Source organism: Polistes canadensis, unplaced genomic scaffold, assembly GCF_001313835.1.
Source record: "Polistes canadensis isolate GaletaPanama2010 unplaced genomic scaffold, ASM131383v1 scaffold_74, whole genome shotgun sequence".
NCBI classification, from domain to species: Eukaryota; Metazoa; Arthropoda; class Insecta; order Hymenoptera; family Vespidae; genus Polistes; species Polistes canadensis.
Genome location: NW_014569621.1, coordinates 462,296 through 474,686, shown reverse-complemented (window position 1 = coordinate 474,686; position 12,391 = coordinate 462,296). Strand labels below are relative to the sequence as shown.

At 30.0% G+C, this 12,391-nt stretch overlaps 1 protein-coding gene across 10 annotated transcripts in view; it reads right to left on the bottom strand.

Annotated features, from left to right (window-relative positions):
• Positions 1–1,298: 1,298 nt before the first annotated feature.
• Positions 1,299–12,391, bottom strand: part of LOC106786434 (NAD kinase-like) — a 29,372-nt gene continuing 18,279 nt past the window's right edge. For 8 of the 10 annotated variants that reach the window (XM_014747831.1, XM_014747832.1, XM_014747833.1 and 5 more), the window contains 6 exons: positions 7,886–8,015; positions 6,550–6,675; positions 6,086–6,257; positions 5,084–5,436; positions 4,579–4,661; positions 1,299–3,481 (listed from right to left, as the gene is read on the bottom strand). In XM_014747831.1, coding sequence (XP_014603317.1) covers positions 3,289–3,481; positions 4,579–4,661; positions 5,084–5,436; positions 6,086–6,257; positions 6,550–6,675; positions 7,886–8,015 — 1,057 coding nt within the window. In that variant the 3' untranslated portion in view covers positions 1,299–3,288. Of the gene's footprint in view, positions 3,482–4,433; positions 4,517–4,578; positions 4,662–5,083; positions 5,437–6,085; positions 6,258–6,549; positions 6,676–7,885; positions 8,016–10,121; positions 10,214–12,391 lie in introns of those variants that run through there. The other 2 variants (XM_014747836.1, XM_014747830.1) reach the window with 2 other exon arrangements.

The following is a 12,391-nucleotide window of genomic DNA, read 5'->3' as shown; positions in this document are numbered from 1 at the left end:
AGAAAAAAAAAGCAACAGAAAATAACATAGTTACGTTTGCGTACGATTCAGGTAAACACGCAACCCCAATCATAGACTGTCTTTTTCTAAGCTAATAATATTAAGGAAAAGAATTTGTATGTTACAATTACGAATTTTTTAGAAGATTTACATCTCCCCCGGACCCCCTCCGCACCCCATTTCGAATGCGATATATATCTCATAAATCAACTTTTTTTTCTCTCTCTCTGATTTAAGTTCTTATTAGATTTTATCTAATTGATTTAACAACAATGTAAATATCGCTTGTAGGATTTTAATTAGTTCTTTATATTATAGAATTAGACACTTCCATCTTGTTGAATCATCGAATAATTCTGACTGATATAACCAAATGTAAGAGTAAAGAGAACATACGAGGTGTCCTGTAATTAATGATACAAACGAACAAGGAATGAAACTCTACGTGAAAAAAAAAGTCAAAGATGTAAAATAAAAATTGTTTGTATAAGAATTTGTGTTTTTGAGAAAAACAAGATTGAACATTTGTCGAGTATGCTGGACTCGATCGAGCTTGTAATTCTGAAAATTAAAAACATAGTAAAGATAGAACCGATTACGAGAAATATCATTGTATTGACAATTTTTGCAAACATATTAATAGGAACAAAAATGTTCTCCGAAATATCGGAGAATAAAATAATGAAATACGTCGAGATAGATGAAACTAATATGAATAAATTTTATTCTACATTATCGATTTTTAGTTTATCACGTAAAATCAACCCCCTGTGTTCGTTTGTACTATCAATTATAAAACACTATGCATATAATATATATGCTTATGGGAGTTGTGTTAACTTTTCTCAATCGAATGAATCTTGAATTTAAAAGTTTTAGTTAGTATTAGGACATATTGAAGTTCATTTTTATTATTTTTTTTTTTTTTTAATCCAGGTACTTTAATAAACTTTATGTCTTCGTGGACATCTTACTACTTATTCGTATAAGATTTAATAATAAGAGATATTCGTTGCTTAAAACCAAACTCTCATCTGTACATACTGTAGATTTCGCAGTTTCCTATAGCATAGAAATAAATAATACACAAACTTAGATACTATAGAAAGGTATTATAAATACCTAATATAGGTATATTAGGTATTATAAATGTAATACAAACTTATCTTATTTCTTCATATTTCGTTAGTATTTTGGTTCGTTCATCATTTACACACTTAATTCCGATAAGTAATAATATTTCGTTTTAAGCGTTTCAAAGAAATCTTATCGAATAATGTTTGCTAAGAATATTTCTGTACAAAAAAAGTGGTTTTATTAAAAAGACTTACATTCATAGGAAAAAAATTTGTTGTAACGTTAACACATAAAATCACGCGAAATTCATTTACCATTTCTCATTCACTTTCTTCACTCTTTCTCTCGCTCTCTCATATGGAACAAACGTATTATTTTATTTTTTACTCTTTCAACGTCACGTACGTATAGCATAATTTAAAAAAGATCCGACGAAGTGGATGAAACGTTTGCACCGACATCAACGAAAGCTCGAATGACAAAACAAAAAATAAATATTATTCGAGTATTTTAATTGAACATAATTTTACGCATGAAAAATTTTTTTTGTTTTTGATGAATTATTACAGGTAATAAAAATTATGATAATACTTTTCTATTTTCGACGATTAAATTATAAATCTTTGATTGCGAATGAATCCATCGTTCATTTGTTACATTCATTCAAATAATATTTCTTTTGCAAAAATTAAAAAATAATAATATTCGTTGTTTTTAAATGAGAAACAGGAAAGTACGAATTAAAAATTATTTCGCATTTAATATTAAAAACATATAATTTTCATGCACATGAATTCATAACATATTTCTGTTTTAATTTAAAACGAGTATAAATAAAGAAGAACAAATTCATTCCGATTAAAAGAAACGCGAAGAATTTTACACAAATGATATAATAACCCTGAATAAAAATGATTACCGAATTTCGATGCACACACAAAGAGGGAAAAAATAATTTCTAAATTGAATTATTAAATATTACAAAAATGACATATATATATACATATAATTTGACAATAAAAATATTATATTGTTAACATTTAATATTAAAAATGATACTTTTCACGATTTTAAATGATTTCATTGATTACATCTAAGATTCTATCTCCGATACATAGTTCACAGTAACAATCTTCAACGATTGATAAGCATTGGCACTAATTTAAGCATTATTCGTTGATTAATCAATCGAATTAACTTTCAAAGAACAACTTTAGTTATAGATTTGTTTCTGTTGGATATAACACCTAATATAATTCCATTTATAATACAACAATGATTTACCATTTATTGTAATCAATCAAAATATAATGATCTCAAAGAAGTAATCAATGAAATTATACGATTATAATTATCGTTCGATTTATATGAGAGTTTTATATTTAGCAAAATTACGATGATTTACTCTCATAGAATCGAACCGATTATTCTTATGAGCTCACGATCGGCGTTGATGTTGAAACGTAATTGAAACAAGTACAACAACTATCAGATATCTTCTTCTTTCAAATCTCTTGCGCATTAATAGCTTCATTGTATGTGTGTGTATGTGTGTAATTTCACTTCGTTTATCTCGACCATTTCGGATATGATGTAAAGTTCGAATAAAATGGTTCGTGGTTTATCGTCGGTAATTTATAAAACGATGATGATAATAATATCGTACGAAGACAAAAACGCATCTCTGGAATATATACAATCAGTCTAGGATACAAAAAAGAAGAGAGAAAAAAAAAAAGAAACAAAAAGAGAAATACAGAAACTTACGATCTCTCTATATTTTTTTTTTATTTTCAATGCACGTGTATTTTAAACGTTTGATCCTTGATAATAAAATATTAATTAGCCTTTCGACTCTGCGGCGTTAATTAACAACTCATCAGAAGCATCGAATTGTATTATGACACTATGTTCGCACAAATGTCGATGTTCATTTGGATATTATCGTACAAATCGATGACTATGAGCGAGCATGTATATACTCGCTTTTTAAAAGTCGAAAAATTAATGATCGATTTCTCAGTTGTGACACCGGTATAGTTCTAATAACTTTTCATAATGATACAGAACAAAACCCATCGTCTATTATCCGTAGAGTTGAATTCCATGTTCTTATCACTTTAGAGGCACTCGCACAAATCATTTAGATTTGTGTTTGATATTACCAATTGTGCTAAATTATTATTGTCTATTTATAACACATGCCTTCGCCTAGCTGTCACGGTCCAAAGAGTCAAGGGTATCGTTGCTAGATGAATGAGTCAAGTCACTCAGCTCGTCCAAATGTTTTTGCCTTTTCCTAACGTTCCAGTGTAAGCACTCGGCGAGAGAATCAAACCAATCCGTTATTTGATCGGCTGCACAAATACTAGGAACAGGATATACCGAGGTTGTCACTTGTAAACTGTAAAATAATGTCTAAATTAGTGAAAATGATCTCTGTTATATCATTATTCAATTGACAATAATTTTAACATATATATATATATATATACATATATAATGTGTAAGACTGAATCAACAAATTGAACAAATACATTCATTTGATAATTTATTTTATATTATAATTATCATAGGATTTGTGTGACCAAAAATTGAGCCATTAGTTTGATAGAATTCAGTTTGGTTTTTGAAGAATATTAACCTTATTTGGAATTGAGATGATCGATTCCAAATGATTTATATCAATAAATAAATTTGTTCAATTTTTTAATATAGTCCACTTTTATAATTGCCGGCACGTGGTTTCCAATTTGAAATTGAAGATGCATTTATGTATGTTCATGTTGCATAAATATATTTTTTGTTAGTATAATATACAATATATATTATATATAGTATACGTATACATATTAATATATTTATACACACATGTGTACAGATAATGCGGATGTAAAGATATGACAAATACAAATTAATATAACATAAGACACAATGCGGATATAAAGACGGGGTAAATACAAAGTACCATCACCCTGCAGATATCAGCCAACGTTTCCGATTAGGTTACGAAATTCCAGAAAGTGAAAGGAGAAGCATATCTAGTTTTGGAGTTCTTCGTTAACGTTCAAATGAAAATGGATAAGAAAGATTATAAAACCAAGAGATAAAAGCTTTTAATGAAGAAGGAACAACAATTACGCGAAAGACATGTTGTATCTTTTATATTATAGCAGTGTTAAAACATATATACATATATATATATGAATATTTAATATATGTATATAACGTCTAATGAATTTGAAATGAAAAGAAACAACTGCATACGCATTAATAGAAAGAAAAGAAAATAAAAAACGAAAAAACGAAAGTGGTAGAAACCAGTAACGTAATCATTTGTATAATTATGGACAGACCTGTCCCCGACTCGCAGTTCTTGTTGATTCCGACCATCAAAGGAAACGTAGGCCGTGCTGCGGGCATTATTGTTAGACATTATCTGAAAATATAAAAAGAGGAAGATCCTCGATTAGACCTAACGATTCAAAAGAATATTTTTACCTGTCTCCGTGAAACAACTCTTGTCTATTTCTACCGTCGAACGAGACCCACGAAGTGTTTCTGCTGTCTGGCGATACTGAAATCTACGATCAAAAGTAACGAACAAAATTAATGAATATTTCTTCGTAGATTGAAATACAAAACAAACAATTCGGCAAAAGTCCATTGAGGGGCGGGGGGTAGAGGGGGAACCACTCGACTGCAAAGATTTTGAAGAAGCCAAAGAGAGCAACGCATGGTCTGGGAATGTGGACTATGAGGAGTCAAGTTTCCTTCAACGTTCTCGTTCGATCCAATCGAATATTTCTAATTTTCGTTTGAGACATCCTTTGTTCACAATTAATACAATAATATTAAATTTTAACACAATATTTAATGGCGATGCAATTAAACTTCAATCAAAACTTGTAATCTTTTATACAAGTTAGCACTAAAATGATTGAATTATTTTATCAAGTTTTGTTTTAATAAACATTAACGAGGTGAAAATAACAATAATAATCACCTTTAATTCGACACCAGCTGGTACAACAATTGGCCTGAATGATAAGGAATGAGGACAGATCGGTGTGATCATGATTGCAGGTACCGAAGGATGGATCATGCTAGCTCCTGCAGCTACTGCATAGGCCGTAGAGCCAGTTGGTGTACTGACGATCAGGCCATCACCCTGAACACTGGTCACATGCTTGCCGTCGATAAAAAGATCGATGTTTGAAAGGTATGGCGAAGGTCCTCGATCTATGACCACTTCGTTCAGTACTAACAAATTCGTTGGTGATTTAGATGGCTGACCCTCTTCTCCTTTTCGCATAATTATACACCTTAAACGACTCCGAAGGGTCAAAGCCGCGTGACCTGTATACACAGAACAATCAATTTTAAATATCTCGAAAAATATAATAAAAAAATAAAAGAAAAGACATACTAACATTGTTATCGAATTAACGAGCTTTTAATCGTATCCATTATCTAACATAATTTTTATTGATATGGTATTTTACGAAATGGATATCGTCAAAATCATAAAAGGAACACGCGGAAAAGGAAAAGAAATCTAATACAAGACAGGAAATAAATGTTTGTTTTAAACTTAGCGAACACGAATGAATTATGCATGATATTTTCGGAATAAAAAAATTCGGTTTGCAAGTTGTGTTTTTTGATCGAGCGATACTACACGTAAGATATCAAATGCGTTGGAAAAGATTTAAAACGCGACAACAAAAATATTCTACCACTTTGTTCTTGCTTTCCTGGTGTGAATTACATTCGCTTTAGCACATTCCACGCGTCTTATTACGACTGTTTTTATTCTTTTTTTTTCTTCTTCTTCTTCTTAAATCGCGTCAACGTACGGGATAATTTTTAAAGAATAACCCATTCTTTCTTTCTTTCTACGCGATTTTTGAAAATTAAATTTAAATAGTACATTGACGAGTAAATGGAATAGACAAAAAAAAAACAAAATAAATTATATCTAACGTTTGCGTTTTTTTATATTTACCTTCGAGAACGTTCGTAACTTGTTCCTGAAAATTGTCGAATTCGAAAGGCGTGAGAAAACCCAATGAACCAAGGTGAAATGCCATAACTGGTGGTACGGATTGTTGAAAGAGAAGACTGGCGTAAAGTAAAGTGCCATCGCCTCCCAAACATATTATAAAATCTATTCTATCCTGTACAACAAATAAAATTATGCATATAAATATTCTGGTAACGTATGAATGGTGGTATGCGCTACTTCTATATGGGTCAATCGAATCTTTGGATGAACAACTCATATAAGAATCGATCTTACATACAGACCTTTGCATTTATAACCATTATATGAGTCGTTTATAACGAAATAAATACATCATTTATCGATATCATTATTATTATTTACATATATACACATATTAATTCATTATCTTCGACTATGTTTCTGTTGATTGCAATCTAGCAAATAAAATCGATAAATCTCAATACCTGCAAATCATCGGTGCCATCTCTGAATGTTTGTAATCTGTCTCGAACTCCTTGAAATCTTAAATCCCGAGCCAATGCTGAGTCCTCGAGTACAGTGGCTTCGACGAATACGACCATTCGTTTTTCCTAAACGTTATCCAAAAAATCAGGTAGATATAAAATCGTATAATATATATATATATATGATATATATTAATACATATACAAGTAGTTATCAATGAAAAATAATAACGATCACGTGATATAACTGTGAACAAATGCTGTCCAATACGTGAACCATCAGCGAAATCGAAAATTACTCCTACTTATTGGTCACGTGAAAGATAAGCAAACAAAGTTCTAATTTGGCAATAAATATAAACGTGCTCATTCGTTCTATTTGAGTGATATTTCCGAGAAACGATTATGTACATTTTATTATAGAAAAAATATGAAAAATCAAGGAACGAAATATTAAGCAAAATTTGAATTATTATCGTTATCGTTGTTGTTAATAACATTTGTAAAAAGAAAAGAAAAAAGCGTACGATTAAAACACGTCGATTTTATATGTAAATTTGACAAGTTTTACACTTAATGAGGCCACTATTTTATAATAAAATATTAAAGATTATAGCAATAACGATCACGGGTAACCTCCATAACCCGATTGAAAAAATAAACGCTGGTCACGAATGACCGATGTGGTGTCGTTAACGTGTTAACATGCAACGATAAGCTACGAAGTTCATAATTTGCATTAAAATCGCCTGAGAAATAACAAGAAAAAAAAAGAATATGATAACACAATTCTACTGTTATATATAAATTCCGACGTTCTCATTACTTGGATTGAAATTATTTCACAGAAATAAAAACAAAGAATATCGCTCTTGAATCTTTTTCTTGATAAAGTATGAAAGAAATGTGCATTTGTATGCATCGTTGGTTTCTATCTACTACGTGAAGCAATAATAATAATAATAAGCATAAATCAAATTTATGCGTCAATGTATGACAACTGATTTACGTGCAACTATAACAAAATATTAACAACAGATTTATATACGGTTTTTTAATTGAATTACATTTTGTCTTACGCGAACAACGATTACGATCATCGACGATTCGAATTATTTATATTTGATTAAATTCTTCTCTATAAAAAGAAAAAAAAAAAAGAAGGAAATAAAAAAGAAAAGAGTAAAAATTATTTTCCACCGTACGTTTGTAAATAATCGTTTTTCGCTCAACGCACAAAAACGTTTACGGCTATTACGTATTTTTGTTGTCCTTTCCGTTATTACGTAACACAAAGCAATCATCTTTTATTGTTAGAATCATAATTATTACTTACTTCTATCAGCCATGTTACCAACTGCACAAACGGTGGTAGAACAGACGAATCACGGACTTTTTTTATCACGAGGACACTCAGCGGTGGTTTGTACCAAGTCAACCTTTGCGAGGCTGGGTCCTGAATGGTCCTATAAATCAAGTCAATTAAATTGTTTACGTTGTTTTTAGCAACTTTATTGGAAATAGTTGAATTGCATAATTCCGAATATCCATTTGTAAAAGATTTGATTAGAGACATAGTATTTCCGAAACACTTGGAACGAGTTCGAAATTTAACTGAAAAACGTACAATGCATTCCTACCTTTATATATATACACCCCTACTTATCTGAATGCAAACGACAATTACGAACTATTTACGAAACTTCCGGAATATTGAAATATTCAACCTATATTATAACGACGTGACCCTTTGTAAATTTTATGCATATTCAAAAATTTAAGCTTAGTCATTATTAAATATTAATATAATCGAATAAGTAGTTGTTTACATTATATGATTTATTTTTTTACCTTTATTCATCCGTACTATTTTATTCTTCTATTACGTGTTATTGTCATTTTAATTTGTATATAATTGCTTTAATTTTAGAATCTTGTTCTGATTGATAATTATGAAAGCGTCAATGAGAAATTTATACGAAAGAAATCAAGTATTTCATTTTACTTTTTTCTTCTCATATCATTGTTGTGTATTTTCGTTTCTTTTTTTTTTGTTTGGTTCACAATTATAAACAGCGATCAATAAGAAATTTATGAGAAAGAGGTCGAATATTTGATTTACTTAATTATATTTTATTTTTATTCTTACTACCATAATTTTTTAGTACCGTGTTCAATTGAAAATAACAAACGGGATCATTTGAAGAAATTTATTAGAAAGAGGTCGAGGCGTTGGGGATCCATCCATTCGAGTTGGGGAGTCATTATCGATCGTAGAAAAGCTTGCCTAATAATAATTCATAAGGCACAGTAATCGTCGTCATAGACACACGTAACGTTACTCCTGGTCAAGATAAAAGTAAGTAAGTTCGTGCTAAGAAAATAAATCAATGAATTACGAATACTTTATGCTGACTACCTACGCGTTCCTCAATAATTATGCTATCTAACTCCGACTCACTATAGCCAGAGAATATTTTTTTGATCATATTGGAAGAATGATCGTTCGAGTGGTGCCGGAAAATGTATGTTCAAAATTGTAAAACCAAAAGAATAATCAGAAATGAATAATCCAAACTTTGGATAAGATTGGAAAAAATGGGACAAAAATTTCGTGCAGTTAAAAATTTATCTCTCATCTTAAATTTATACCAACAATTTATTGTTACAATAAACTATACCATATAGACCATAATCAAGATTATAGTCTTGGTACAATAAAGAGGAAGTTGTTTTTCAATAAATCAAATCGGTGTCATGATCTACTGAACTACTATGATGTAGGTATAGGGTGTTAGACAGGTAAACAGGTAAACAGGTCTGTCGGAAGACTTTGAGGGTGAGGAGGGGGAAACCCTACGCATTGGAATTTTCGTGATGAAAGATTTTGATGTTTTCAACGGAAATAACAGTAAGAAGATGAAAAGGATGAATAACAAGAAGGGTCGTCGTTCATTTTATACCCTTCGGAAATTTCTAAGTGGAGGAAGATGTTAGCTAGCTGCTACTTCGAGGACGTGCTGATTACCGTGTCAGGTTGCAACGAGATAATAATGCAACGAGATAATGCAACCGGGTTGGTCTTCTCCTTTCGGAAGGAATTCCATGTTTCTATTGCAACTATTTTCCGTGCTTCTGACGGAATTAGAAATAAAACCATTGGATTGGAATTTCGATCTGAAGGGAAAGCGAAGATTTTTAAACGAAGTTCGCAGTCAATGTTTATCGACATAATATGAACTTTCATTTTATTTTCCTCGAGTGAAATATTCTTTTCTTGGTAATATTTTTTTAATTATGATATGAAGTAATTGTAATGTATCTCAATCAATATAATTTATTTTTAAGTATATATATTATATTTCCACGATATACCATATATCTTATATCCAACATTAAGGGGTACTAATTGTTTTGTCTGACGTTTTACTTAACACTTTGACGTTTATCGTATGACAACTTAATAAATGACACGTCGTGACATACGAGTAATTTTTGAAGAATAACGTTAAAGATGATTAATAAAAATGAATGAATTAATTTAGTTAGACATTAATGTCATTTTAACTCACTTGACAGTTCCAACCATGATGAAGTTGTAAACGTTACAACGACGAAAAGATACTTCTCGTTCTGCGATGGTCACTCGCTAACTGCTAACTATACGGCTCGTTTCGAACTTTTAATGGTAAACGTTAGTACGTTAAAGCGCATGCGTCGTAAATCTCCTTCATCAGTGACCACGTGCTAATATAAAATAATCTTTCTTTTTATCTTTCTTTTTTTTGTGTTTCTGCTTTGTTCGGCATATCTGTACTTGTATTAAATCGAGTGTTTTGTATAATAACGAACGATAATGACAAGTGTTAATAATTTTTGTTCTAAGCAAATGTGTTTCTACATTTTTTGGGACCCTATTGAGAAAAATGGAAAAACAGATATCCTGAGAATTGTTGATGACATTTATAGAAACTTTTAATTTTGTATATGAAATTATATTTTATATATTATAACTAAAATATTAGTTAATATGATAATTAATAAAAAATATGAGTCATCAAAGTGTATGTATGTTAACTTATAGAGAGAGAACATAATTAAATATAAATACAGCGTCACGAAATATATGCAAAATATTTACTATTACTTACTCGAATGAAATTTCGAAGAAATACGATATTTCTCAAACAATGTAATGAAATAATTTCATGAAAAAAAGAAAATAGACACCTTATTTCAAAGATCGTCATTTTTCACGTAACAACAAATAATAAAGACGAGAATGACAAGAAAATGATGTAATAATACGACAATATTAATTTGGAAACATGACTCATGATTTTTCTCTTACAATTAGATTTTTAAAAAAGAATTATTTAACGTACCGTTTCCCGATGATTAGCATAATCTAATGCAGAATTTGTGGTTACAAAATTACAATATGTATGTATGTATTCAATTTATTGAAGATCAATAGTAATATTTATTTTTATAATAGATTTTTTGTTATTTTCTATTACGTGTTCTATAATAAATTCTATGTTAACGAGAAATCGTGCATGTAATTAAATTATGAAAAATATTAGTAACATATGATTGCAATACCTAAATCGACGAATTTAATGATTCGACAAATTTTTCTTGTTTATTCTCGAGTGAAAATGAACTTTGTAACGATCCTCCTACCTTAAGAAGATTTATTTTTACCTAAAGCAAAGTGTCATAACTTTTTAAACAATTTTTCACAACTATGAAACGAATGAAAGAAAAATAATAACAAATAAACAATAAAGATACTCGTATTATTTAAGTATATCGTCTTATTTAATTAATTAATTAATTAATAATAATAAAATAATATCCATGTGTGAATAAAGAAGAATCAACACTTATGTAAAAACCTTGAAATCATTCTTTACATCTATATTATCATTCTAACGCATAACGTAGGCGAATACCATCGATCAAGGGCAAAACTGTATTTCTATATTATGATCTCACGTTTTATAATTTTTGTGTGTGTTTTTCTTTTGCATTCTTCGACGATTATCTAAAAGAAAAATGTGTCTGTCTATTGTGAAAAAAGATAAATAAAAAATATATATATAATATCTTAATAGGATTTGTTCTACGAATAATTATTGAATGGTGAACAATACCTAGAACATATTTTATTTAGTTTACGATCGGTTCGATCGAATCACAAAGAATGGTGAACGCCTGCAGAGAGTACCGTTCCTGCGATATAGGTCACGAGACTTCTGTGCCTTCTACGATGACCATAAACTTTACAATACGTAATGATTAATATCGATACAAGATCTGACAAATGACATTGACAATGAAGACGAATTTCATCGATCATTGATCAAATAATTCATTCGACCTAACTCATCACTTCTCTATATTTTTTTTCTACTATTTTTAATCTCCTGAGATGTAGAAATAAGTTTGAAAATATTTTCCATCCATCGTCTATCACTTGACGTCACTTTTTTTACGAATTTCAGAAGTGAATAGTCTTTCGAATTTTTACAAGATGAAATCGTTGACCTATTTTTGCACTTATTCAAATATTTTTAAGTGCACATCTCAGACAAAGTACTTTCCATCGGTCTGAACAAATGATAATTGGAAGGGGTAATTTTTGAACAATACGTTGGGTGTTTCAGAATTGTTCGGTCTAGCAACAATACGAGACAAATTCATGGATAGCATATCTTTGTCAGAAGAATAAACGTTTTCAACCAATGTTTTTGTTCGATCTCAACAATTGTTCGTAATGGTCAGCATTAATTAACTTTGCCCTTGAATTTTAAATGACCAATACGAGTCATATAAA